This window comes from Herpailurus yagouaroundi, unplaced genomic scaffold, assembly GCF_014898765.1.
Source record: "Herpailurus yagouaroundi ecotype Mexico unplaced genomic scaffold, PumYag 206, whole genome shotgun sequence".
Taxonomy (NCBI): Eukaryota; Metazoa; Chordata; class Mammalia; order Carnivora; family Felidae; genus Herpailurus; species Herpailurus yagouaroundi.
In genome coordinates this window covers 2,486,588-2,512,332 of record NW_024412437.1, presented here as the reverse complement: position 1 = coordinate 2,512,332, position 25,745 = coordinate 2,486,588, and the positions used below count along the sequence as shown (strand labels likewise).

The 25,745-nt window shown below is 45.8% G+C and overlaps 1 protein-coding gene across 6 annotated transcripts in view; it reads left to right on the top strand.

The window, feature by feature from the left end:
- The window catches only part of PITPNC1 (phosphatidylinositol transfer protein cytoplasmic 1), a 273,382-nt gene that overhangs the window by 121,715 nt on the left and 125,922 nt on the right, over positions 1–25,745 (top strand). For all 6 annotated transcript variants that reach the window (XM_040452154.1, XM_040452152.1, XM_040452151.1 and 3 more), the window contains one exon: positions 16,462–16,610. In XM_040452154.1, coding sequence (XP_040308088.1) covers positions 16,483–16,610 — 128 coding nt within the window. In that variant the 5' untranslated portion in view covers positions 16,462–16,482. The remainder of the gene's footprint in view (positions 1–16,461; positions 16,611–25,745) is intronic.

The following is a 25,745-nucleotide window of genomic DNA, read 5'->3' as shown; positions in this document are numbered from 1 at the left end:
GAATTCTGTCTCTGCTCTCTGCTCCTCCCCTGCTTGTGCTTTCTCTCTCTTTCTCAAAATAAATAAATAAACTAAAAAAAAAAAAAAAAAAGTTAAAAAAAAAACCCATCCAACTCTGTTTGACTTAGTGTTTCCCACACTCACTTGAAACAGTCACTCACTTGACTGTGGAGCTCTTTTTCCCTCACCATTTTAACATCCTTTGGAACTGTCATTCCTTCAAATCATTGAGGGAAATGCCAGTGTAGGTACCATCTGTAATTAGACAGTTGGTGGGTCTTCACGTTTTGGGGGCACATGGACCTTTTTAGAATTAATGGTGGGGGGAGGATTGTACACCATCTATGCGTTCCTTGAAGCCTGTCCAAGACCGCTGTCCATGGTCAGGGATGGAAAAGAAGGGAGCAGATCCCAGTAAGAGGGATGCCTGTGGACCAGGACAAAAGAGGCTGGAAAAGATGGTCCTGGATCAATGCCAGTCACTTTGGAAGGGGGTGGGGAGAGGTTGTGCAGGGAGAGGGGGCCACAGCGGAGTCGGAGAGGCCAACTGCATAAAGGCTGAAATGCCTGGCACAGAACAGCAGTCCTTAACGACCAACTGACTATGAAGGTCAAGGGAGAGCCAAGGCCAAAGATTACTGACAGAGACTAGCGTTCTAGTAGGATTATTTACAGAAAACAGCAACTTCTTGCGGCTGAAACTTCATTCAACATGTCAAAACCGATGTCGGTGTCGTGTTGAAATGCCCCAACTGGCCTTTATTAACTAGTGCCGAATCTCCCAAGTGAAAATTCACTGTAAGAACCGAATTCGCCATCTAACTGGGCATCCTACCTTGAACAGTTAAAAATCAGATTGGTCTGACTTCTAATTTTAGAAGGAATCAGGCTGACCTTCATTGCGCTGTTGCTAACTGGAGCCCGTTACCTGGGTGACTAGATTTACAATATGTCAGTATGCAAATACCATCTGCCCAAGAGGAGGAAGGAAGAAAGGCCTTCCTCCTCTGGGGGGTTGTCAGCAGTTCTGGAACTGTCTTCCTCTGGGAATGGGGCGGAGGGCAGAGAAAGAAGAGAAAGGAAAACCAGGGACGATGTGATTTTTCCAGGAGTTTGTGGTTTGCCTTGTGGACAGTCCTATAAGGCACATTATTAGGGGGCGATCTATAGGTGGGGTTGAGATTTTACCTTGCTTCTGGAGGAGTGAGCAGAAACGGTCATATATACTCCACACCCAGTGTGTCCCCAACCCTCTGATTCAGATCCATTGCAACAGCTTAGTGAAGTCTTTGAATAGATGATTCTGTCCTCCACAGCGCATTTAGGAATCTAATTTCCAATTGATAGGAGCGTATGAGCTAGATAGGGAACCCGCTGCCTTTCTTGGGCGCGCTCTCATGAAGGGTGAACTAGAAGGGGATAGTCCATTTCATTTTCCTGCACGATGGGTTGACTGGGTGAGCCGAAGGGATTTTCTCCCACAGAATCTCTATATTCAGCCCTCGTCCTGTGTGTTGTTCCAGGCTGGGGTTTAGAATCCCATTTGGAAACATTCAAATCCGAAGGCAGGCAACTTCTCTTCCTTTTCGCAAAGTAACTGTCACATCAGCCGTCGGCTCCAGAAATGTCTCCCACCCACGCATTTTGTGCGTCCAAATTAGATGGACTCATTAATTTAAATTTTTACTTTAAAATCTCGGGGATTTCTGTGAGTGGGTATGCTTCTTTTAATTGCCGTGTGTCACGATGTGTGTAGGAGGAAGGCTTTCCAGGACAAGGGCTGAGAACCTTGGGCTGCTGGCTTCTAATTTTGTCCCCGCTGGTAACTCCCCCTGTGACCTCTTCTCTCCTTGCTCTCTTTGGTACTGCTGTCTCCCACCTCTTTAAAAAACTCTTCCTAATATCAACCTGAAACTGTCAGCAGCACGGGAGGGTGAGGAAACTCACGTTCCTTACAGGGTACTTTTTGCAGCCTTATAAATAAATAACCTTTTATCTGGATGCCACCCAAGTGGCCGAGGAGATTATGCCAGAGACAGGGGACAGTGAATCCTGGAGCCGGACTCCCTGGGTTCAAATCCCAACTCAACTGCTTCATAGCTTTGGGCAAGTTGTGCAGCCTGTCTGTGCACCAGTTTCCTTATCTGTAAAATGGGGATAAAAATACTTAACCTACCTTGGGGCGCCTGGCTGGCTTAGAAGAGCATGCAACTCTTGATCTCGGGGTTGTGAGTTCAAGCCCCATGTTGGGTGTAGAGATTACTTTGTTTGTTTGTTTATTTGTTTGTTTTGAGAGAGAGAGAGAGAGAGAGCAAGCCAAGGGGGGGGGGGCAGAGAAAGTGGGAGAGAGAAATCCCAAGCAGGCTCCACACTTGTAGCACAGAGCCCGATGCAGGGCTCGAACTCACAAACTGTGAGATCATGACCTGAGCCGAAAGCAAGAGTCGGACGCTTAACTGACTGAGCCACCCCGGCACCTGGGTGTAGGGATTACTTAAACATAAAAATCTTCAAAACAAAACAAAACACAAAACACTTACCTACCTCAAAGGGTTGTTGAGGATTGAAGACGTATAAACAGTTTAGAACCATGCTGACCTAGAGAAGTTAGAACAGGGTGGTGGCTTTTATTTTTGTTATTACTTTATATTTTTATTATTTTATTATTGTTACTTTTCATTTTTATTATTATTATTTCTGTTGTGCATCGTCAGGGCTCCTGGGAAGAAGCGACGTTTTGCTGTGGACAAGGAAGTGTGTAGGATTTGCTTGTAGGCTGTGACCTCCCTCCCTCTTCTTGCCAAGCTAGTGCCATCTAGGCACAGGTGAAGCCTTTTTTCCCATGAGACGCCTCCTGGCTAACCGCAGACCCCGCTGCTCTGCTCCATTCCTAACTCCTTCTCCACTTTCCGTCTGTGCCACATAATCAGTAGATTTGGATGTGCTACTGTAGCTTCTAATAGTCTGTCGTGCCCAGTTTAGCTCTCCGTTGGTAATGAAAAGAGGCTATGTGGCTGGATAGTTGCCCATGGTATTTGTCCATTGGATGTGCCCACGTGTGAAATAACGGTGACAGAAGCAAAGATAACCTTACCCTTCCTTAGCTTACTCTTGGCTTTCGAAGTCACTTGTTTGACTTTTCTCGTTTCTACAAGTAACTTAACACCTATCACCCAAAAAGTAAGGATGACACGTTATCGGCAGGGATGTAAAATGGGGCAGCTGCTGCGGAGAACAGTTTGACGGTTCCTCAACAGGTTAAACACAGAGTTTGCCATGTGGCCCAGCCATTCCACCCCTAGGTGTCTACCCAAGAGAACTGAAGACGTGTGACCTATGTCCACACAAAGGCTGGTACACATTATGTTTATAGCAGCATTATTTCTACTAACCCAAAAGTGGAAACAACCCAGATGTCTATCAGCTGAGGAATGAATGAACAAAATGTGGTGTTTCCATGCAATGGAACATTATTTGGGTTTAAAAAAAAAAAAAAAGGAAGGAAAGAAATACTGATATATATACTACAACATGGATGAATCTTAAAAACACGATTCTAGGGGCCCCTGGGGGGGCTTAGTCGTTTGAGCTTCTGACTTTGGCTCGGGTCATGGTCTCGCAGTTCGTGAGTTCAAGCCCCACATCAGGCTATCTGCTCTCAGCTGCAGAGCCCGTTTCAGAAACTCCCTGTCTCTCTTTGTCCCTCCGCTGCTTTTACTCTCTGTCTCTGTCTCTCTCTCAAAAATAAATAAACATTAAAAAATATTCTAAATTAAAGAAGTAGTCACAAAAGGCCACATGTTGAATGATACCATCTGTATAAAATATCCAGAGTAGGCATATCCATAGAGACAGAACATACGTTAGTGGTTGATAGGAGCTGGGAGGAGGGAAGGGTGGGGTGTGACTGAAAATGTTCCGGAACTAGATAGCGGTGATAGTTGTACAGCCCTGTGAATGTACTAAAAACCACTGAATTGTGTACTCAAAAAAAAAGAAAAAAAGAAAAAAAGCTATGAGAAGATCTGTATAATCTATTGCAGAGTTTCAAGTCATTTCCAGGGTTACTTTTTCAAGAGTAGCTGTCACCTGAAATAGAATAAGAAGTGACTTACTTAATTTGCAAGAAAAAAAAAAAAAAGAAAAATTAAAATTACCAAGAATGGCTTTTTCACCCCAAACCTTTGAATATAAACCATACACACGTGTTATAAGTCAATTCTCAGGACTCAAACAGTTATTTACTTGAACACCAATGTTTGTAACAGCATTACTCACAATAATAGCCAAAGGGTGGAAACAACCCAAATATCCATCAGCAGATGTATGGATAAACAAAATGTGGTCTATCCATACAATGGACGATTAGTCAGCCTTAAAAAGCAATGAAATTGGGGCGCCTGGGTGGCGCAGTCGGTTAAGCGTCCGACTTCAGCCAGGTCACAATCTCGCGGTCCGTGAGTTCGAGCCCCGCGTCGGGCTCTGGGCTGGTGGCTCGGAGCCTGGAGCCTGTTTCCGATTCTGTGTCTCCCTCTCTCTCTGCCCCTCCCCCGTTCATGCTCTGTCTCTCTCTGTCCCAAAAATAAATAAAAACGTTGAAAAAAAAAATTAAAAAAAAAAAATTAAAAAAAAAAAAAAGCAGTGAAATTCTGACACTCGCTACGACATGGATGAACCTTGAAGACATTATGCCCAAGTGGAAGAAGCCGGACACAAAAGGACACACACATGTTGTGTGATTCCACTCATACGAGGTACCTAGAATGGCCAAGTCCATACATAGAGACAGACAGGAGATTGGAGGTCATGGGGGTGGGGGGAGGAGTTGGGAGGGATTGGAAGTTGTTGTCCGATGAGTATGGAGTTTCTTCTTGAGATGATGAAAAAGTCTGGGAATGGGTGGTGGTCGTGGTCGAACAATATTGTGAATGTACTTAACACCACTGAATTGTACATTTAAAAATAGTTAAAACAATGGAGCGCCTGGGTGGCTCAGTCGGCTAAGCGTCCGACTTCGGTTCAGGTCATGATCTCTCAGTTTGTGAGTTCGAGTCCCGTGTCGGGCTCTGTGCTGACAGTTCGGACGGAGCTTGGAGCCTGCTTTGGATTGATTCTGTGTCTCCCTTTCTCTCTGCCCCTCCCCCACTTGTGCTCCATTTCTCAAAAATGAATAAATGTAAAAAAAAAATTTTTTTTTAATAGTTAAAACGGTCGATTTTGGTAATGTATATTTTACCACAGTAAAAAAAAAAGGGGGGGGTAAGGATCCTATGAAGACCATCACTTCCTGCTCCTCATTTTGTTTGTCACATTCTCTTTGCTGTCAACCCTTTGAAACTTGATACATTCTCTTTCATCCTGGTGTTGCCTTGGGGACTTGTTGGGGGAGGGGGGGGTGCCGGAACAAGTTTACAGAGAGTCAGAAGGGCCACCGTGGTTGGCCTCAAAGGTGCCGGTTGATAAACTACCTCCCCAGGTCATAAATCCAGAATGCAAGAGGAGCTCAGAAGATAGATTTCTTAACGTAGTAATTTCTGAAATTGTACCCGATTTCCTCTGTCTTGCCTATTTCATTCAGTGTCTCAGGAGAGCAGGATTTGACTGCCATTTGCCTTTCTCTATCAGTTATCTGCTTCTTTTAAGCAAGGACGAAACACCCTCAGGCTGCCATTGCCATTAACGAATAGTGCCTTCCCTGCAGCCAGCCACGTACCCTACAAATGCCGGCTGCCTCAGGTACCATGAGTGTGCAGCCTGGGGCGTCTCTTCCAAAGCGAGGTGAAGAAAGGTATTGGAACTTTCCATACTTAGATCCCCGGTTACAACCTGGTCGTAACTCTCCGCATTGCTAGACAGTTCGCAGAGGCAGCTAACACTTAAGCAAACAAAGGAGTTCGGTGACCTTCAAATGTTATTCTAGGCATGAAGTGGCTTGAATAACTCTTTCAACACAGCGAGAGCTCCCATTGTTCAGTTGTATATGAAGCAGCAAGTGCTTTTCTTTGCATTCAATTGCGCTTCTGTTCTCAGAAGGTCTCAAAGACACTAAAACTAATTGCTATCATTCCTGCAAGTCTATTTCAACTTTTAGCCAGTACAACAGCTTCCCTGGATGCTACTGGTCATTTTCCTAAAAGATGGATAGGTGCCATAATAGGTTTCGCAAACAGGAAAGACCCTAATTCTGGAAAGACCCTGTTGCTTGCATAGTAGACGGACCGCTCTCCCTTTGATTATGGGGCCAAAGTTAAGGAGAGGAGCACTGGCAAGGGGGAAGCAAGGAGAAGGTGCAGGATTCATTTCCCAGGACAGTTCTGTCTCAGTCTTTCCCCTTTAGGGCCTTGTGATTGGCTGTGGGTTTATGTTCAGTAGTAAACACAAGTGCCTTGATTGCTTTCCAGAGGTCAGACCTGTCCCCAGACCTCTCTCCACTTATCTGAGTTGCGGTTGGTTTCTCAGCAAAAGGTCTGATAGCTGAGATGGAAGCTTCCGCTTCTTGCAGCTCAAAGCCTTCTGTCTTCACGGCGGAGCTCGTGTGGAAACCCTCCTCTTCGCCAGAGACGAGGTCTGTCTTGTTCCTAGCTCTGCTTCCAGCGCCTCTGGGGCCTGGCACACACTGAGTGCTTGTTCAGTGCACAAGCCAGGATGGACAAGGCTCTCCAGAACCAAGGCTTGTCCCCACAACCACGGTATGGAGAAATCTCGCATTCTGCCGTGAAGGCCAGCTACCCCTGTGGCCTTGAGTTGAGTTCTAGCATGTCCTATCTTTGGTTCTTCATGGCAGTCAATAATGACTAATTCGTTCAGCTTCATAAATATACACACACACACACACACACACACACACACATATATACACACACATATATATTAAAAAATTTTTTTAATGTTTATTTTTGAGAGAGAGAGACAGAGCTTGAGAGGGGAAGGGCCAGAGAGAGAGGGAGACACAGAATCTGAAGTAGGCCCCAGGCTCCGAGCTGTGAGCTGTCAGTACAGAGCCCGATGTGGGGCTTGAACTCACGAATCATGGGATCATGACTTGAGCTGAAGTCGGACGCTTAATGGACTGGACCACAGGCGCCCGTATATATATATAATATTAACATATTTTTAATGTTTATTTATTTTTGAGAAAGAGAGAGAGAAAGCAAGGAGGGGCAGGGAGAGAGAGGGAGATAGAATCCCAAGCAGGCTCCATGCTGTCAGCAAAGAGCCCGACGCGGGGCTTGAACCCACGAACCAGGAGATCGTGACCAGAGCTGAAACCAAGAGTCGGACGCTTAACCGACTGAGCCACCCAGGTGCCCCAGCTTCTCATTTATAAACACGAGGGGATGACCCCTCCTGCTCGAGCTGATGCTCATAAAGTGGCCGATATATGCTGCACCTTACCAGTTTGGCTATTCAATATTGGCATCAAATGAATTCTTGGGGCTAGAATACCACCCCAAAGGCGAGCCAGTGTTGGAAGGGGCAGATCAAATGTGCACTCTTGCTTTTTCCTGCACTGTGAAGAATGTAGCTACCTTCCCTTACGGGGTCAGGTAGATTACGCCGAGCGTCCTGGAAATGATTTGCAGTCTTGTGGCAGCCACGGGTTGCAGACTTTTGCTTGCACCAGCATAAAGCCTATCCTGAGCCCTTCCCTTGGCGTTAAATTGCTCTATTTCTATTCAGTTGGGTCCAAAACTTAGGACGGGTTAAGCATCGGTGTATGATGCTATTTCTATGAGTTTGTCACAAAAAAAATTTTTTTTTTTTTTTGAATTAAAGTCCATCACCCAGCTCCTTCTTAAATCTTTTTATCAGCTTTTTCATTCCTGCACCCTGGCATAATGACACAGGTATTCCGTAAACAAGACACCTCAGAGGGCTGCTTATAAAAATCCAGGAGAAAAGATAAATATGCGATGATGCACTGATATCTTGAAAATATGAGCTGCAAGTTTGTATTTTCCTTGTGGGATCGGATATTGGTTTTCGTGGTTTATTGACCTGGCAGGGAGATCTGACGAAACACCGGAGAACCTTACACCTTTGCTTTTTGGGTTTTTTTTTGAAACCTCCTTGTCTGCTTGGAGAAATCTGGACATTGAATCACAAAGTCAGAAAGACTAAGGGGTTGGCAGCCATGTCCTTGTGGAACCCAAGTCAGATCCGGCCCTTGGTAGCAAAAACACGCACTACCTTTCCAAAAGGAAAGGATCTGGAATTGGTCTTGCTGTAGAGTTGCTCTCAGTCGGAGCCCAGGCTGACTAGCAAATGGAGGGGGAGGGTCATGAAATGAGACGGTCCTTTCTCAATAAGGAGCTGGTGTTTTCATGGACGCATGTTAGGGATGGGGGGGATCAGCATGCATTTTGTATTTAATCATTCTTTCTGGACTGTCAGGGTCTTTGCAAGTCGTCATAGTCAAACCGTGTTACTTGGGAGCATCGTTACTGTGAACCCTCTAGAATGTCAATATCAAGGACATTTAACTCAGGGCACCTGGGTGGCTCAGTCGGTTAAGCGGCCAACTTCATCTCGCGGTTCATGAGTTGGAGCCCCAGGTCAGGCTCTGTGCCGACAGCTTAGAGCCCGGAGCCAGCTTCAGATTCTGTGTGTGTGTGTGTGTGTGTGTGTGTGTGTGTGTGTGTGTGCGCGCGCGCATGTGTGTGTGTGCGCGCGCTCACGCGTGCGTGTGTGTCTCTCTCTCTCTCTCTGTGCCCCTCCCCTGTTCATGCTCTGTCTCTCTCCCTCTCAAAAATAAATAAACATTAAAAAAATAACAATAATAAAGACATTTAACTCTAGGGCATCACGAGCCAGACAAGTAACCAGCAGGGCAGGAATCGGGCATTTCATGCGACATTGTCTCTGAGAGAAATCCTTTTCTAAAGTTCTCAAATTTAGAGAACTTTAGAACTTTCTAAAGTTCTCAAATTTAGAGAACCGTGTTGGCGCAGCCCAACACCCTCAAATTAGCGTCCAAACCAAAGATCCATCAAATGTAAAAGCCCCTGTCCTTAAATATTTTTTCTTTTTCATAGTGAAAAAGACAGACTCTCTGTTAGATGGCCACCGTGAGGGAGGAAGCAGGTGGGAGCCACACTCACTGAAGAATGACACGTTCCCAGGCTTTTTTGAGAATTGGGATGAGGGGGGGCACCTGAGTGGCTCAGTCGGTTCAGTGTGCGACTCTTGATTTCCACTCAGGTCATGATCTCTTGGTTTGTGGATTCGAGCCGGGTGTCGTGCTCTGTGCTGATGGGGCTGAGCCTGCTTTGGATCCTCTGTCTCCCTCACGCTGTCCTTCCCACGCTCACACATGTGCTCACTCTCTTTCTCGAAAGATAAACATTAGGGGCGCCTGGGTGGCTCGTCGGTTGAGCGTCCGACTTCCGCTCAGGTCATGATCTCACAGTCTGTGAGTTGGAGCCCCGCATCGGGCTCTGTGCTGATGGCTCAGAGCCTGGAGCCTGCTTCCGATTCTGTGTCTCCCTCTCTCTCTGCCCCTCCCCTGCTCATGCTCTGTCTCTCTCTGTCTCAAAAATAAATAAAAACATTAAGAAAAAAAAAATTTTTTTAAAAGATAAACATTAAAAAGGAAAAGGGCAGGGGGTGGGTATATAGGTGATGGGGATGAAGAGGTGTACTTGTGATGAGCACCGGGTGACATACGAAAGTGTTGAATCACTCTGTTGTATACCTGGAGCTAATATTACACTACGCGAACTAACTGGAATCTGAATTAAGACATTTAAAGAAAAAGGATTGTCATGGAATAGACCGCACGTAAAACTCACTGTCTTGGCCGTTTTTAAGGGTATGGTTCAGGGGCATGGAGTGCACTCACAGGGCTGTGCGACCGTCACCATCGTCTGTCTCCAGGACGGTTCTATCTTCCCATTACACACTAACTTCCCATCCTCCCTCGCAACTGCCATTCTACTTTCTGTCCCTGTGAAGCCGACTACTTTGTAAGTGGAAGTTCCCAGGCTTTTTTATATTTGGGAAGTGTTCAATCTGACGACCATCTAAGAAAATTTTTACAGAAAGAAGAGATCGTCTTGGGCAAAGGGTCCGATTTTCTTTGGTCTTTGCGTCATACGGGCGTGTGGCAATGCCCTGTTCTCGTGCGTGTCCCTTACAGAGCCGTAGCATAACAGGGAAATGGGCAAAACAGATCTCAAGACCCAGCCAGATGCATTGCCCAACAACAGAAGGAGCGGTAACTACGGCGGTTTGGGTACAGTTTTACATTTTACAAGGCATTTTAATTTGTAAGTTTCTTCTCACTTGATTCTCACCATGGCCTGTGAGGTATTTTGTTAGTCCCATTCTAATGATAAGAAACTGTGGCTCAGATAAATAAATTGTCTAAGGTTACAAAGCTAATCAAAGGCAAAATCAGGACTTCAGCTCCAGGTTTCGATTTTAAAACCCCAGTGCTTTCCACCATAGCACGCGGTGAGCAATTATCACCTCCCTAGAGGTCCAGGTAATCGCCAGTCCTCAGAAAAGGGAAGCTTTGGGGCACCTGGGTGGCTCAGTCGGTTGGGCATCTGACTTCAGCTCGGGTCATGATCTCACAGCTTATGAGCTCGCGCTCCACGTCTGGCTCTGGAGCCTGCTTTGGATTCTGGTTCTCTCTCTCTCTCTCTCTCTCTCTCTCTCTGTGTGTGTCTCAAAAATAAACACTAAAAAAAAAAAAAAAAAAAAAAAAAAAAAAGAAGAAGAAAAGGGAAGCTTCTCCAAATGTATCCCTAATTGTCCGTGTTCCACTTTGTTAGCTTGGAAACGCATGGAAACGCTTTCCTGACCAGCCAGCCTCAACGAGTCTTAGTGCAGCCTAATGGCTTGAGCCTCAGACCCCATTGATCTAGATCAGGGTCTAGACCAGCACGTCCAACAGAGCTATGTGAGCCACAAATGCAAGCCGCAGTGGTTTCCATTGAAAGTGGTTTAAAATTTTTCTAGTAGCCACATGAAAGTAAGAAGAAACAGGTGAAGTTCATTTTGAGAATGGATTTCAGTTACCCAAGTATATCCAAACTACTATCATTTCAATATGTAATCAACATAGAAATTAGGGGTAAAAACATTTGTTGTTGTTGTTGTTACCAAGTCCGCAAAATCCAGTGTGCATTTACACTGACAGCAATCCCAAGTCAGATGCTAAATTTTCATCGGTGGCATCTGATCTGAATTTAAATTTCATAAAAATTTCCAGTTGAAAAAGTAGATTCACATGCCCAAGGTGTTTCGACCTTGTGTAAAAGTTTTCTAATAGCTGAATCAAGTGTCAGTTTGAGTTTTTTTTTTTTTAACACTTATTTATTTTTGAGAGACAGAGCGTGAGCAGGGGAGGGGCAGAGAGCGAGAGGGAGACACAGAATCCGAAGCAGGCTCCAGGCTCTGAGCTGTCAGCACAGAACCTGACGCGGGGCTCGAACTCACAGACCGTGAGATCATGAGCTGAGCCGAAGTCAGACGCTTAACTGACTGAGCCACCCAGGCGCCCCTGTCAGTTTTAAATTTTTATTTTATTTTTATTTATTTATTTATTTTTATTTTTATTTTTATTTTTATTTTTATTTTTATTTATTTTTTTTAGAGTCAGGCAGTAAATATTTTCAACTTTGCCAGGCCATGCAGTCTGTGTTGAAAGTACTCAGTGCTACTGCCGTGCGGCGAAAGCCACAGAATGAACGAGTAGTGCCGTGTTCCATTGAGACTGTATTTAACAACAACCACAACCACAGCCACAACCACAACTTCATTTAACAAACAAGAAACAGCCCACACGGTTTGCCGACCGCTGGTCCAGAACATTGTCCCGATACCTTAGCTGTGCTATGGATTACAGAATACAGTCAGCTCTAGACCCTAGTTTTCTGAGGCGGTGAAAAGCTAGACTCATTGTATCTCCCTTCCTGTGTGCAATTACAACTTTGGCACCACTTGGTGTGAAGCTCGCAGGGCACCTGAAGATAAAACATCTCAGACTCTCTTTTCGGCGGGCTCTTTGCACATCATAAGGCAGTTGCTTCGAGGTCCACGTGTTGAGAGTGGAGAAAGCTGGAAGCGTTTTGACAGAGCATTTACAGTGATGTGAATCCCGTAGGAAGGTCCCAAGAATGTCAAATTGTGTCACCCCCTGCTCGTTCCTCTTTCCACACTGCTAGAGCGGAGACAGGCAGGAATTGCGCCCATTTCACAGCTGGAAAAACTACATGGTATCATGTTAAGTCAGAGGGCCAGACGTTTCCCCGTGGTTATGTGGTTATGTGGCATTCATCCATTTTTTTTTTAATTTTTTTTTTAACGTTTATTTATTTTTTTGGGACAGAGAGAGACAGAGCATGAACGGGGGAGGGGCAGAGAGAGAGGGAGACACAGAATCGGAAACAGGCTCCAGGCTCTGAGCCATCAGCCCAGAGCCCGACGCGGGGCTCGAACTCACGGACCGTGAGATCGTGACCCGGCTAAAGTCGGACGCTTAACCGACTGCGCCACCCAGACGCCCCATCCATTTTGATGGTAAAGGCAAAAGCACGTGTAAATTCTGATTCCTGGGCTGGGGCTTTGATGTCCTGAGTCATACCTTTGGGCAATGAGTCCATTCAGAATGGGTCATGTGTATTACAAAGGGTTGCCCCACTTTTCACATCTTGATATTTAGGAACGGTATTGAGACCAATGGAGGAAGAGAAAGGGGACAGGAAGGGATGAGACAGGGATTGGTTGGAAGATGACACCCGCTTGGTTGGTGCCTTAGGGTGGGGATATATGAGAGCCCGAGTGCAGCACTGGCGGCGGGGGATGGCAGGGGGTGGGGGTGCAATTTAGTGAAAAATCATAGCTCGCGGTTCTCCTGAGCCTAAAACTTTGGGTCTAGTAACTCTGGCTAGGAGGACGTTTCAGGTGTTGGTGGTGCTCAGTTAATAAACTATATACCCAGAGGTTCTGGCTCGGGGTCACCTTTTCTAAAATCAGGATTTGAGGTCGAACTGTATTGAGTCACTCGACTGTGCCCAGTCGGAGAGTTTGCAGTGGGACAGACTGAGAAAAACCCTTGGCTTCCCCAGACACGTTTGTGCCTTTTCTTAAACTGTGCAGCTCTCTCAAACTTGTGGCACTGTGTGCAAGTGGGAAGGATCTGAATCCCCGTGATGTTTTTGTGGTTTTTTTGACAATAGAGATCATTATTTGGGGTAGCTGTTCCGATGACGGCTCACACGGAGGCTCAGCCCTGCGGCACAGAGCTGTCTGGAATCGTGATTGCCTGTAATGATGATTACCCAGACTCTGGAGTTAGAACAATAGATCTTACAAAGTTAGAGCTTACTTCCTCCACAAGTCCGTATGTGAGCACAGTTTAAACAACCTGGGTCTTTCACATGGTATCAGGCTTTGGTTATTCGGCTTCTGAAATAGCAAAGTTCAGAAGCGATGGAACTCATCCATCCCTTCTCCCAAAATCATGGTGAGGCCCAGATGTGTTAAAGCGATTCACCTGTCAGAGAAACAAAGGCTGAAGGTGGGTAAAGAAGAAACAGTAGACCTGCGGTCACGTCCCAGCTCTGCCACCTAGAAGCCACGTGGCCCCGGAGAAAGTCAACCCTCTCTCGAGACTCAGTTTCCTAATTTGGAAGCCATCGTGAGCATGAAGTGATCGGATCTGTTGTCAGTTCAGTTCACTGGCTTTCTTAAGAGTCCTTCTGAATCTTTGGATTTGCAGCCTTCATTTGACAAAGTTTGTTTGGAGACAGTGATGAGGAAGGTGGTATTTTCACTAAACTAGGGATGCAGCCTTGCAAAAAAATGGTATTCAGGAGGAAAGAAAAGACGGGTCCCCTAAAGATGGAACATTTTGGCTTCAGTACCGTCAGGTACCCCGTAAGTGCTGTGAATGCCTTCGCCGAATTTGCCCCAGTGGCTCTCAGCATTCAGTGTGCATCCGAGCCCGGTCCCCAACTGCCTCTTCCCCAAGGGTCTGGATGTCAAAGCACCAGAATGGCCTGGGATCCAACATTTTGAGGAATATGTCTGCCGACTTTGAGACCGATGGTTCAGGGACCATCTGTCCTACCCTCTACCGCGTCACTGAGAAACTGCTCGGTGCATGTGTCTGTGAGTTAATTTGTGGCTTTAAAAACAACGGCAAAACCTGTGCTTCTGGATGGCCCAGCTCAGACGGTCACAACCAGCAGAGCAGGCCTGATTTGCTTGGGAGGGAAAGGAGCGACAGCTGCAGAACCCTTGGCCATCTCCGCGTCTGGCCTTGAGTGTCCCGCCACCCCCAGTAATGTCACCCACTGCATCAAGCGTCTGTCGGTCGCCCCCAGACTGACGTTATCCTAGTGAGCTAAGGCTGGTGTCTGCCCCACAGTGGCTCGTTCAGGAGCCGCTGGAATGATCAATGAGGCTGAGCAGACGGGCCCTTCTCTGGCCACTGGTGAATCAGCTGCCGGCCGCCTCGGCCCGTTCCCGTCTCCACAGAGCAGAAGCGCTTGAACCAGGGACGGCTCTTCTGTTGTCAGGCATTGTCCTTAATGCCATGCATTCTTCACATGGGAGTGGGCTGGAGCTCCTGAAGACACGCCCCTTCTGCCAGACCCCTCCCCCACCCCCAACTAAAGCCCTTGGTGGCCTTTGGTTTTTGTTTTTACTTTAAAAAGTGTATTTATTTATTGTGTGAGAGAGAGAGCACAAGCTGGGGAGGGACCAAGAGAAAGCGAGAGAATCCCAGGCAGGCTCCGCACAGCCAGCGCAGAACCTGGCACGGGGCTCGAACCCACCAACCGCAAGCCCAAGTAGGACGCTTAACCGACTGACCCACCCAGGCGCCCCTTTACTGTCTTCCTTTTTGAAAGAGCCGTAGTAAAAGTAAGAGCCAGAGTTACTAAGGGGAAGCCAGGTCAAACTTCTGATTGAAAATAAACTCAAAGATTGATTTTATCTTTGATGTTTCTCTCTCCCCTTCCTGTGTTTCTCCTCAGCACCCCCTCTTCCCCCCGATTGTGCACAGCACGTGCACGCATGTACGCACATACACGCTCATGTGAAAAGCATTTTAAGTGCGGATCATCCTGGGGAGGCGTATGGCACAGAATCGTGGCACTGCCCTTTGAGGAGACCCAGCCTGCCGTTCCCATTGTCATGGTTACTGGCCTGGCCCCCAGGGCTGGTCTCAGACCAGAGGCTTTCAGCTCGTCTTCACACTCCCCTCCCTGCACCTGCCTCACAGCGAAAGAGGGACCTTCGGAGGTGTGTGTCTTCTCAGCCTTAGAATTGACCGCACTGTTGATTTGTCCATTTCATCTGCCCCCTTAATTTAAAATCTGTTTCTCTCTCTTAGGCACACAGATAGGAGACCTACAGCCCTGCCGCCCTGGGCGCTTTGGGGAACAACCCAGAACAACCCACCATTATTTTGCTACAGACCCAAGCCCCTTTTCCCCATCCCAGGGGCCTTGATGATAGTGACACTGTGTGTCTGTTGTTTTCACACCAAATCTGCCCGAAGGACCACAGCATCCTGTCTCCTGGCTCTGAGCAGACATCCTTTTTGCAAAAGGCATTTGACCCCCTCCTCTCTCTCTCTCTCTCTCTCTTTCTCTCTCTCTCTCTTTTCCATCAAATTAGTTTTGCCATGTGGAAAGTACACAGGGGGAAGAAATGCCTGTTGGCCCTGGGGTTTTCAGAGAGGCAGGAAGGAGAGTGGAACAGTTGAAAAATGCAGACAGGGCAGAGAATGTTCCCATTGTATGTTGCTCCTTATTATCATTTTCCTGTAAGTAGACGTGGCTTCTGGGAACCTCAGGCTGGAAGGCTCCACACTGTGGATGCAATTGGATAAAAAAGAGTTAAAAACTCTGTAGATTCGCCTCTTTGCGGATCAGTCTGTAGAATACAGGTTCCATTCTTGGTGGGGCTCGGTCATCTGGAGTTTGCTAAAGCTTCGAGGTGATTCTAATGTCCAGCCACTCTTGAGAACTGCAGATCTAGGGGACCGAGAACTCCAGGAGAGTTTGAGACTGATGACGGAAGAGTTAGGTGACATCTAGTCCACTTCTGCCCAGCAATGCAGTTAATTAGGCAGAGAAGGGACAGAAATAACACGTCCTGGCCTGTTTGTTGTCAAACAAAATCAGACTTTAGCACCATTTAACCCCGTAGGGCTGATGCTCCGCGCACCACCCCCCCCGCCGGCCGCTTAGTCTGCCAGCCACCCCGGCAAGCATCACCAGGGTGATGTAGAACATTCACAGGAACACGCCGTATCTACACTCTACTCACAACTGGTTCTCCTCCCCGCTCCGGAGGAAAAACAACGCCAGGCCCACGTGTCTGCCTTCTTTTCTGGCAGAAAGTGCTGACCATAGTTGCTTGCCACGCCGTGGAAGTTGGGGGGGATGTTTTCGAAGGCAAGCGGCGGGGCTGACCTTTCTCTCACTGTGTGTTTTGTAGTACAAAATCGGACAGCTGTACATGATCAGCAAGCACAGCCACGAACAGAGCGACCGAGGAGAAGGGGTGGAGGTGGTCCAGAATGAGCCCTTTGAGGATCCTCACCATGGCAACGGGCAGTTCACCGAGAAGCGGGTGTATCTCAACAGGTAAGTCACGGCAGCCGGCCATCCACCTGCAGGCTCTCCCACGCCACCCCACGGCCGAGCTGGAGGCGGTGTGTGGGATAAAAAGGTGACCTGAAAAGTCACTACATTTGCCCGCTCCATCCACCAGTCTCGTAGCTTCCCCAAAACAGAGTCCCCTGCCTTCGGCAAGAGAGTCCCCAACTGCATTTTCATGAGGAGGGGCTTTCCTCTTCCATTTCCCACCCGCTGGATGACATGTTCAGATGAAATTTGGTCTAAAGGGTTACAGAGCTTTGTCTCCTACCCCTGGTTCGGTGTTAGCAGCGGGAAAGAGATGGCTTTGCCTGAGGGTTGTAGAGACGTGCCAAAGATCGCAGTGTGCCATTGGGGTCTTGATTTGGTAAGCGTTCTCGTTCCTGCCAGGTGACCACTCGGGTGTTCACAAAGGGAACTGACAATGAACGCTTGTCGTTGCTTCTTTGGAAGGGTAAACAAGCAAGGATTATAACCCAGCACTCATCGGGACAGCCGTTTCTGCTTTGCAAAGCGTATTCTTTAATCTCTTGCTGTTTTCTTACCATTAATGGCATAGTTGATTATCGGGGCTTGTCTGATCTTCTCCCCACCCAATACCCATTTCCAGCCCGTTTTCTTCCATTTTTTTCTCTTCCAGGTCAGGACATTTGTATACTCACTGGAAATATATTTTACTGGAATTAACTGTCTGCTCCAGTGAACCAGTGGACGACTGGTTTGGTCTTTGCTACCGTTTCTGTGCACACTCTTCACCCCCACCTACGGCTCCTCCTGTTGGCCCCGATGTGATTATTCAGAAAGCATTTCCAACATAATAACTGGACAGCGCCCCAGTTTATTCCCTGATACTCGTGAATATTTATCCATTCTTTGTGCCTTGACCATGAGACATTTCTGAGAGGAGCCACACTGGGACTCTGCCATGCCCACATGGCCTCCACCTTCCAGGAAGCACAAGTGTACTATTCCTTCTCGATGGGTGCATTTGGGTCCTGTCACTACGGTGTGTGGAAATCTCTCAGGCCGATATCCTGACAGTGAAGGCCATGGGCTGATTAAACTGACATGTTTTAATCTACCCAGGGATGCAGTATCAGGGAATTCCTGAGTCCCGATGAAATGCAAATGAGATTGATCTTATTCATCTATTAGGAGCTGTGAATTTGCAGGATTTGGAACCCGTTCAGCCTCCAGCCAGCTGCCGATTTGCAAGAGTAGCTGAGCTCTGGGACTGGTCTGGGGATGACTTCCTTACAGAGACTGGTTTCTCAATGTGCTGCTTTGGCATTCTTAGTGTGGAGGGGGAAAATCAAATACTGAGCAGGAATCACCTGTGTAGAGCGAAGAGGCGTGAGCATGATGTGAGAAGATAGATACAGACCTATGGAAAATTCCATTCCTTGGCAGACAATTGCCTTTTCCTAAATTATTGCTTAGGAAATGTTCCCTACATACCAAATTAAAAAAAAAAAATTAGAAAACTTCATACTGGGGTGTCTGTGTTGGCTCAGCAGGTTGAGCATCCAACTCTTTTTTTTCTTTTTTAATTTTCTTTTTTTTTTTTAATTTACATCCAAATTACTTAGCATATAGCGCAACAATGATTTCAGGAGTAGATTCCTTAATACCCCTTACCCATTTAGCCCATCCCCCCCCAACAACCCCTCCAGTAACCCTCTGTTTGTTCTCCATATTTAAGAGTCTCTTATGCTTTGTGCTCCTCCTTGTTTTTATATTATTTTTGTTTCCCCTCCCTTATGTTCATCTGTTTTGTCTCTTAAATTCCTCATAGGAGTGAAGTCATATGATGTTTGTCTTTCTCTGACTGATTAATTTCGCTTAGCGTAATATCCTCCAGTTCCATCCACGTAGTTGCAAATGGCCAGATTTCATTCTTTTTGATCGCCGAGTAATACTCCATTGTATATGTACACCTCATCTTCTTTATCCATCCATCCATCGATGGACATTTGGGCTCTTTCCATACTTTGGCTATTGTCGATAGTGCTGCTGTAAACATGGGGGTGCATGTGTCCCTTTGAAACAGCACACCTATATCCCTTGGATAAAGACCTAGTAGTGCAGTTGCTGGGTCATAGGGTCGTTCTATTTTTAGTTTTTTGAGGAACCTCCATACTGTTTTCCAGAGTAGCTGCACCAGTTTGCATTCCCACCAGCAGTGCAAGAGAGATCCTCTTTCCCCGCATCCTCGCCAACATCTGTTGTTGCACAAGTTGTTAACGTTAGCCATTCTGACAGGTGTGAGGTGGTATCTCAGTGGCTTTGATTTGTATCTCCCTGATGATGAATGATGTTGAGCATTTTTTCATGGGGCGGTTGGCCATCTGGATGTCTTCTTTGGAGAAGTGTCTATGCATGTCTTTTGCTCATTTCTTCACTGGATTATTTGTTTTTTTGGGTGTTGAGTTTGGTAAGTTCTTTACAGATTTTGGATACTAACTCTTTATCTGGTATGTCGTTTGCAAATGTCTTCTCCCATTCTGTCTTTTAGTTTTGCAGATTGTTTCCTTTGCTGTGCAGAAGCTTTTTATTTTAATGAGGTCCCAGTAGTTCATTTTTGCTTTGTTTCCCTTGCCTCCAGAGCCGCGTTGAGTAAGAAGTTGCTGCGGCCAAGATCAAAGAGGTTTTTGCCTGCTTTCTCCTCAAGGATTCTGATGGCTTCCTGTCTTACATTTAGGTCTTTCATCCATTTTGAGTTTATTTTTGTGTCTGGTGTAAGAAAGTGGTCCAGGTTCATTCTTCTGCATGTCGCTGTCCACTTTTCCCAGCACCACTTGCTGAAGAGACTGTCTTTATTCCATTGGATAGTCTTTCCTGTTTTGTCAGAGATCAGTTGGCCATACGTTTGTGGGTCCATTTCTGGGTTCTCTATTCTGTTCCATTGATCTGAGTGTCTGTTCTTGTTTTTGTTTTTGTTTTTTTTTTAATTTTTTTTAATGTTTATATATTTTTGAGAGACAGAGATAGAGAGACAGAGAGTGAGCTGAGGAGGGGCAGAGAAAGAGAGACACAGAATCCGAAGCAGGCTCCAGGCTCCAGGCTGTCAGCACAGAGCCCAATGTGGGGCTGGAACTCATGAACCACGAGATCATGACCTGAGCTGAAGTCGGACGCTTAACCGACTCAGCCACCCAGGTGCCCCTGAGTGTCTGTTCTTGTGCCAGAGCATCCAACTCTCGATTACAGCTCAGGTTCTGATCTCAAAGTTTGTGGTATCGAGCCCTCACTACATTAGCCTCCTCGCTAATAGCATTGGATTCTCTCTCCCTGTCTCTCTGTCCTTCCTCCTCTCTCTCTTTCTCTCTCTCTCTCTCTCTCTCTCTCTAATAGCACTGGATTCTTTCTCCCTCTGTCTCTGTCCCCTTCCCCCATAGCGCTGGATTCTCTCTTCCTCTCTCTCTGGCCCACCTCCACTCTCTTTTTCTGTCTCTCTCTGTCTGTCTCTCTCAAAATAAATAAACAAAAACTTAAAAAAAATAAACCTCGATCTTTTCCTGAAACAGAGCAAGAACTGTCCAGCTGTCTGTGTCATGGCTGTTTTCTCTATCAGAATATATGATGTTTATTTTAAAGGAGAATAATAAACATTAGTAAGAGGGAAATTTGTTATAAATAGAATATCTGGACTTCCAGTAATAGAAACTAAAGAGATGAATGTGGACCCTCCGCCCCGCACCTCCTGTGACAAACACAGGATGAAATATAACAATATAAAGCTGGCTCAAAACAAAGAAAGGGAAATCCTCAGGTACAAGAAATAAAGAGGAAATGCAAACCAGAGTGGAAAGCTGAGGAGCTATGGCTCCAGATGCTGGGATATGTCAGAACTGACATACAGGGAATGTCGTGCCCATAAGGAGACAGGAAATGTGGGTTTGGACCCCTACAAACGGGGACTTGGAGCTGAGAGTCGTGCACAAAAATTGTTCCTGACAATCGAGTACTCAGAGAGGTTACCAGAGAGGCACACGTGGACAGAACTACTAAAGGTTTTATTAGAAGTAGAAGGAAATTGAGCCCAAGAAGGAGGAGTGGAGGATCCAAAAGTAATAAGCCAAGAAATTGGTAAACATCTCAATGAGTCTGAATCAGCAATAGGATGTTTTAAAAATCCTGCTAATGGGCCTATACTCTTGGAATTTAAATAATGGACAATGATAGAAGATGAGAGGGTAGTAATTATCGTAAAAAAAACACTGTCAGTTGCTAATATTGTTTAAGAGGAGGAGACAAATGTTGATTGATTTAAAAACTTTTAAGGCATGTGTGCATATTCAAAAATGTAAAGATGACCTCTAAAGAAATGGTAAAACACTACAAAACTCCCAAGAGAAAATGTGATCCATCAGACAGAAAGCAGAGTAAGAACAGAGACAAGCCTACAAAAGGCATGGTAAACAAAAAATGTAAATTTGGGGGGTGCCCGGGTGGCTCAACTGGTTAAGCATTGGACTCTTGATATTTGCTCACAGTTCACGGCATCAAGCCCCTCATTGGGCTCTTCACTGACATCGTGCAGCCTGCTTAGGATTCTCTCTTTCCCTCTCTCTGCCCCTCCTCTGTGCTCACTGCCGCGCTCTCTCTCTCTCTCTCTCTCTCTCTCTCTCTCTCTCAAAATAAAGAAATAAACTTTAAAAAAAAAACATAAATTTTGATGGTAAGATGAAGCAAAATATATCAGTGGTCACACTGAAGGTTTGTAAGTTAAATCCCACACCTGAACCAGCTCAACAAACATAGGACCACACTGACAAAAATCACAGGTAGCCTGAAGTTATAACTGGAGATTTTCATATACCTGTTGAATAAATGGATAGAGCAAATAGCCAAATTAATCTAGCACACGTAGAGCAGATGTAAACAGCAGAATTAGAACTTTGATGTAGTGGACATTAATAGACCCTAGTACCAACATGCTTTTCTCTTTCTACTTCTTCTTTTTTTTTTTAATGTTTATTTTTGAGTGAGAGAGAGTGGCAGAGAGAGAGGGGGATAGAGAATCCCAAGCAAGTTCTACACGGTCAGTGTAGAGCCCAATGTGGGGCTCGAACTCATGAACCATGAGATCGTGCCCTCAGCCGAAGTTGGACGCTCAACCGAGCCACCCCGGTGCCCCACCAACCTGCTTTTCATAAACACATGAAAATGTACAAAAAACTGATGACACCCTAGGCAAGAAATCAGTCTCAACAACTACCACAATGTCAGTATGATGTAGATCCTGTTTGCTGGTTACAAAGCCCTACAATAAGAAATTGACAACAACAAGTCAACTTCCTCATCATTCAGAAATGGAAAAATTTTTAAATAACTCATGGGATAAAAATGTCCATACTCCCTTTCTCGGCCTCCTTTGCAGTTAGGGATGGCCATGTGACCTCGTTCTGGCCAACGAGATGTAAGGTTTTCCTCCCTGATGAAGAGTCTGGCACCCAGCTGGCTCAGGGTAGAGCACGTGACTCTTGATCTCGATACCGCACTCCGTTGGGCGTAGAGAGATTACTTAAAAACAAAAATCTTAAAAACAGAGAGAGAGAGAGAGAGAAAGATGTCCAAGAGGCATAATCTTGCTCTAAGAAAGGGAGGAAATGAGAGGAGACTTCTGGGAAGGTAACTGACAGTGTCTACCACCTGGACCTTGACAATAAAACTGAACAGTAGTGCAAGAAGGAAACTGATAGACCAATCTCTGTTAAGAACACAGATGTGAAAAGCCCATATAAAACATTAGCAGATCAAATACCTCGGAGAATAACAATAATAATCATGGTAATAATATAAATCATGACTCGACCAGACTCTCATATTGTTAACACCAGTATGAGAATTCAGCAAGATTGCTGGGGATAAAATCCATGTACAAAATTAGCATTATTATACAGCAGGAACAATAAGTGGAAAATGTAACTTTGAAAAAATTCCATTAGAGGGGTGCCTGGGTAGCTCAATCTGTTGAGTCTCCAACTCTTGATTTTGCCTCAGGTCATGATCCCAGGGTCATGGGCTCGAGCCCCACGTCGGGCTTGGCACTGAGCATGGATGGAGCCTGCTTGGGATTTTTTCTCTCTCTCTCCCCCTCTCCCCTCTCCCCTGCCCTCTCTCTATCTCTTTCTCTCTCTCTCTCTCTCTCTCTCTGGAAAAAAAAAAAAAATCCATTATAATAGAAAAAGGATAGGCAAAGAAATTTAAAGGTACCCAGTAATCAATCTACAAGATATACAACATCTTTTTGGAGGAAAACAAAACAAAAGAAAACAGTAGTGGAGGACATTTTTATCTTTTTAAAGTAGGCTCCATGCCCCCACCTGTGGCTCGAAGTCACAATCCTGTGACCAAGTGTCACATGCTCCACTGACTGAGCCAGCCACACATCCCAGTGGAGGACATTTTAAAAAACCCTAGACAGGGACACCTGGCTGGCTCAGTCAGTGGACCATGTGACTCTTGTCAGGGTCATGAGTTCAAGCCCCACAGTGGGTGTAAAGCTTACAAACACAAAACAAAAAAAAACCAAAAGCTCCCAAAATAACACCCTAGACAAGTGGTAATGTTCATGGATAGGAAATGCCGTATTATAAAGTTGCCATCAATTCCCAAATTAATTATAAATTTAATACAAATCTAATTAAAATGCCAACAGGTTTGTTTCTAAAATAGAGTTTGAGACTATAATTCTAAAATTCCTGGTTATTATAGCCTTATAATGAGGTTTGGTATCTAGTGGGGCAAGTCCCTTCTACTTATTCAATTTTTCCAAAATTGTTAATGTGAATGTTAAGATCAGAGAACCACCAATGATGTGAAGAATGACTGAAAAAACCAAGGGCATTTAACCTGGAAAGGCCAGACTCAGGGTATGTGATGGTGTAGGCAGGTGGGAAGAGAATTAGACATGCATATTCGACACGACCTCCAGGGGACCAACTGGACCAAGACCAACGGGTAAGAATGCCAGGAGAAAGGTCTAGGCTCAGTTTAAGGAAGGAATCTAAGTGCGTGTGTGAGCACCCAGAAGGGTGCCTTAAGAGTCCGTTATGCTTTTGCTGGGGATGCCTGAACATGAGCGGGGCTCCCACCTACCAGACCGTCCTTGAGCAGATTTGAACATCAAATAGGTGGTTAAACTGGGCACCCTTTCAGATCCTTTTCAACCTTAATTTTCTATGCTCAAAGTAAGGGGCAGACATTATCCTGACTCACCTCCAGCATTCGTAAATGAGTAACCAATGAGACATTGGAGAAAAGTACTTTCTGTTCCCTTTGCACGAGTCTGAACTAGGTCCATCATTTTATAACATAAAAGACTCTTGGTATATTTGGAAGAGTGTGGCACATCTCTTAGGACCAGGGAGATGATGGTTTAGTAAGAGAAAAAGAAAAAATGTCTGTGCGACATACTAGAAAATAAGAATATGGATCTCCGTAATCATAAAAGAACACCAGATCCGTTACTTTGTTACACACTGGAGCCACCTAATTGAAATTCATTAAATAGGTACTTATTGGAACTTTAAACGTATAGTGAATTGTTCCTCTATTAGGATCGCTTAGTAAGTAACACGTGGCCTTTGCCTTCTGATCAAAGCAAGATCTGGGCTGACAGTGTTTAGCATTTGCGAGTCTATCCGTCCATCTTGGGAATGGTTCAGGGAGGAAAATCTTTTGCTCAGCCCACTTAGGCTCTTTGAGCGGGGGCCTGCAAATTAAACTAAAACTGACGGATTTGTGGGAGAAAAGACATTTGTTTTATTCATGGATGTACATGGGAGCCCCCCAAAAAACAGTTAGAGTTTGGGGCTTATATGCCATTTTACTAGGGGGCGAGCAGGGTGGGGGGGAAAGGCACTTCTGGAAGAAACAAATGGCTTTCATGAAAAACAAACGGGACTTGAGGAGGGTGGATAGGAGATATGATAGTTTTGTGACAGGGGCTGTTTATTAGCCAGTTTCTTATCTCGATGGTAACTTCTCATCTCTGGTGATAGGAGTCAGTCTTCCCTGGTTGTGAATTTCCTAGGGAGGGGATTTATGACAGCTGAATTCTTTCTTTCGAGGGGCTCCGCTTTTATGCTGATAAGGGCAGTTCAGTGAAAGCATCTTCCTGCAACTGTTGATTCTCAAATATCTTCAGCTCCAAATAATTCTTACACTGGTGTGGGTGGCATCTTGGAGACCCCTTTGCCAGCCGCAGGGAAGTGGGTTCTGAGAGCTGGACTGGCATTAGCTGAGACGTCACAGTGCCCACTTAATAATTTACACGCAGGAACATCTGTGTCCCGTGAACCCGCATTCACGAGCTGGCAAAGTGAGTGAATTTTCTCCCTTACATCAACCTAAATTTTTTTTTTTTTTTAACGTGTATTTATTTTTGAGAGACAGGGAGAGACAGAGCCCAGGTGGGGGAGGGGCAGAGAGAGAAGGAGACCCAGAATCCGAAGCAGGCTCCAGGCTCTGAGCTGTCAGCACAAGGCCCGACGTGAAGCCTGAACTCACAAAAATCGTGACCTGAGCCGAAGTCGAACGCTCAACCGACTGAGCCACTCAGGCGCCCCTGGCAAATCACATTTAGAGATAGGTTTATCAATCTGTTCTTAACTGGAGTTCCTCAGAGCCTGGGTAGTCAGAGCCTTCTCTCTGAGTCTGACCTGAGCAGAAAGGACATTTCGTGGAAGGATGTCAGTGGCCCACAGAACTGCCTGCAGGGTTGAGAACGGGCAGCTGCCTGGGCACCTGCGAGGGGCCAAGGGCAGCAGACAGACTCCATTCTGCTAGCACCACCACGACTGCCATGGATGGGTCCAAATTGTCCCTTTTTTTTCTTTCTTGCTATCACTTACTCCAAAATCCCAACACAAGCATCCCACCGAGCTTCCGATCCAGGCTCGGGCTGCCAGTGAGTGGGGAGAGGGACTTCCAGGCTGGTTTCCAAAGTGGCTGCATTTTACATTCCCTCCAGCAAATGTGTGAGGATGCCAAACTTCTCCACGTAATCACTGCCACTTGCCATTGTCTGTCTTTTTGATTCTAGCCATCCCTCCTGGGTGTGAAATGGTATCTCATTTTGGTTTCGATTGGCATTTCCCTCATGACTAATGACCG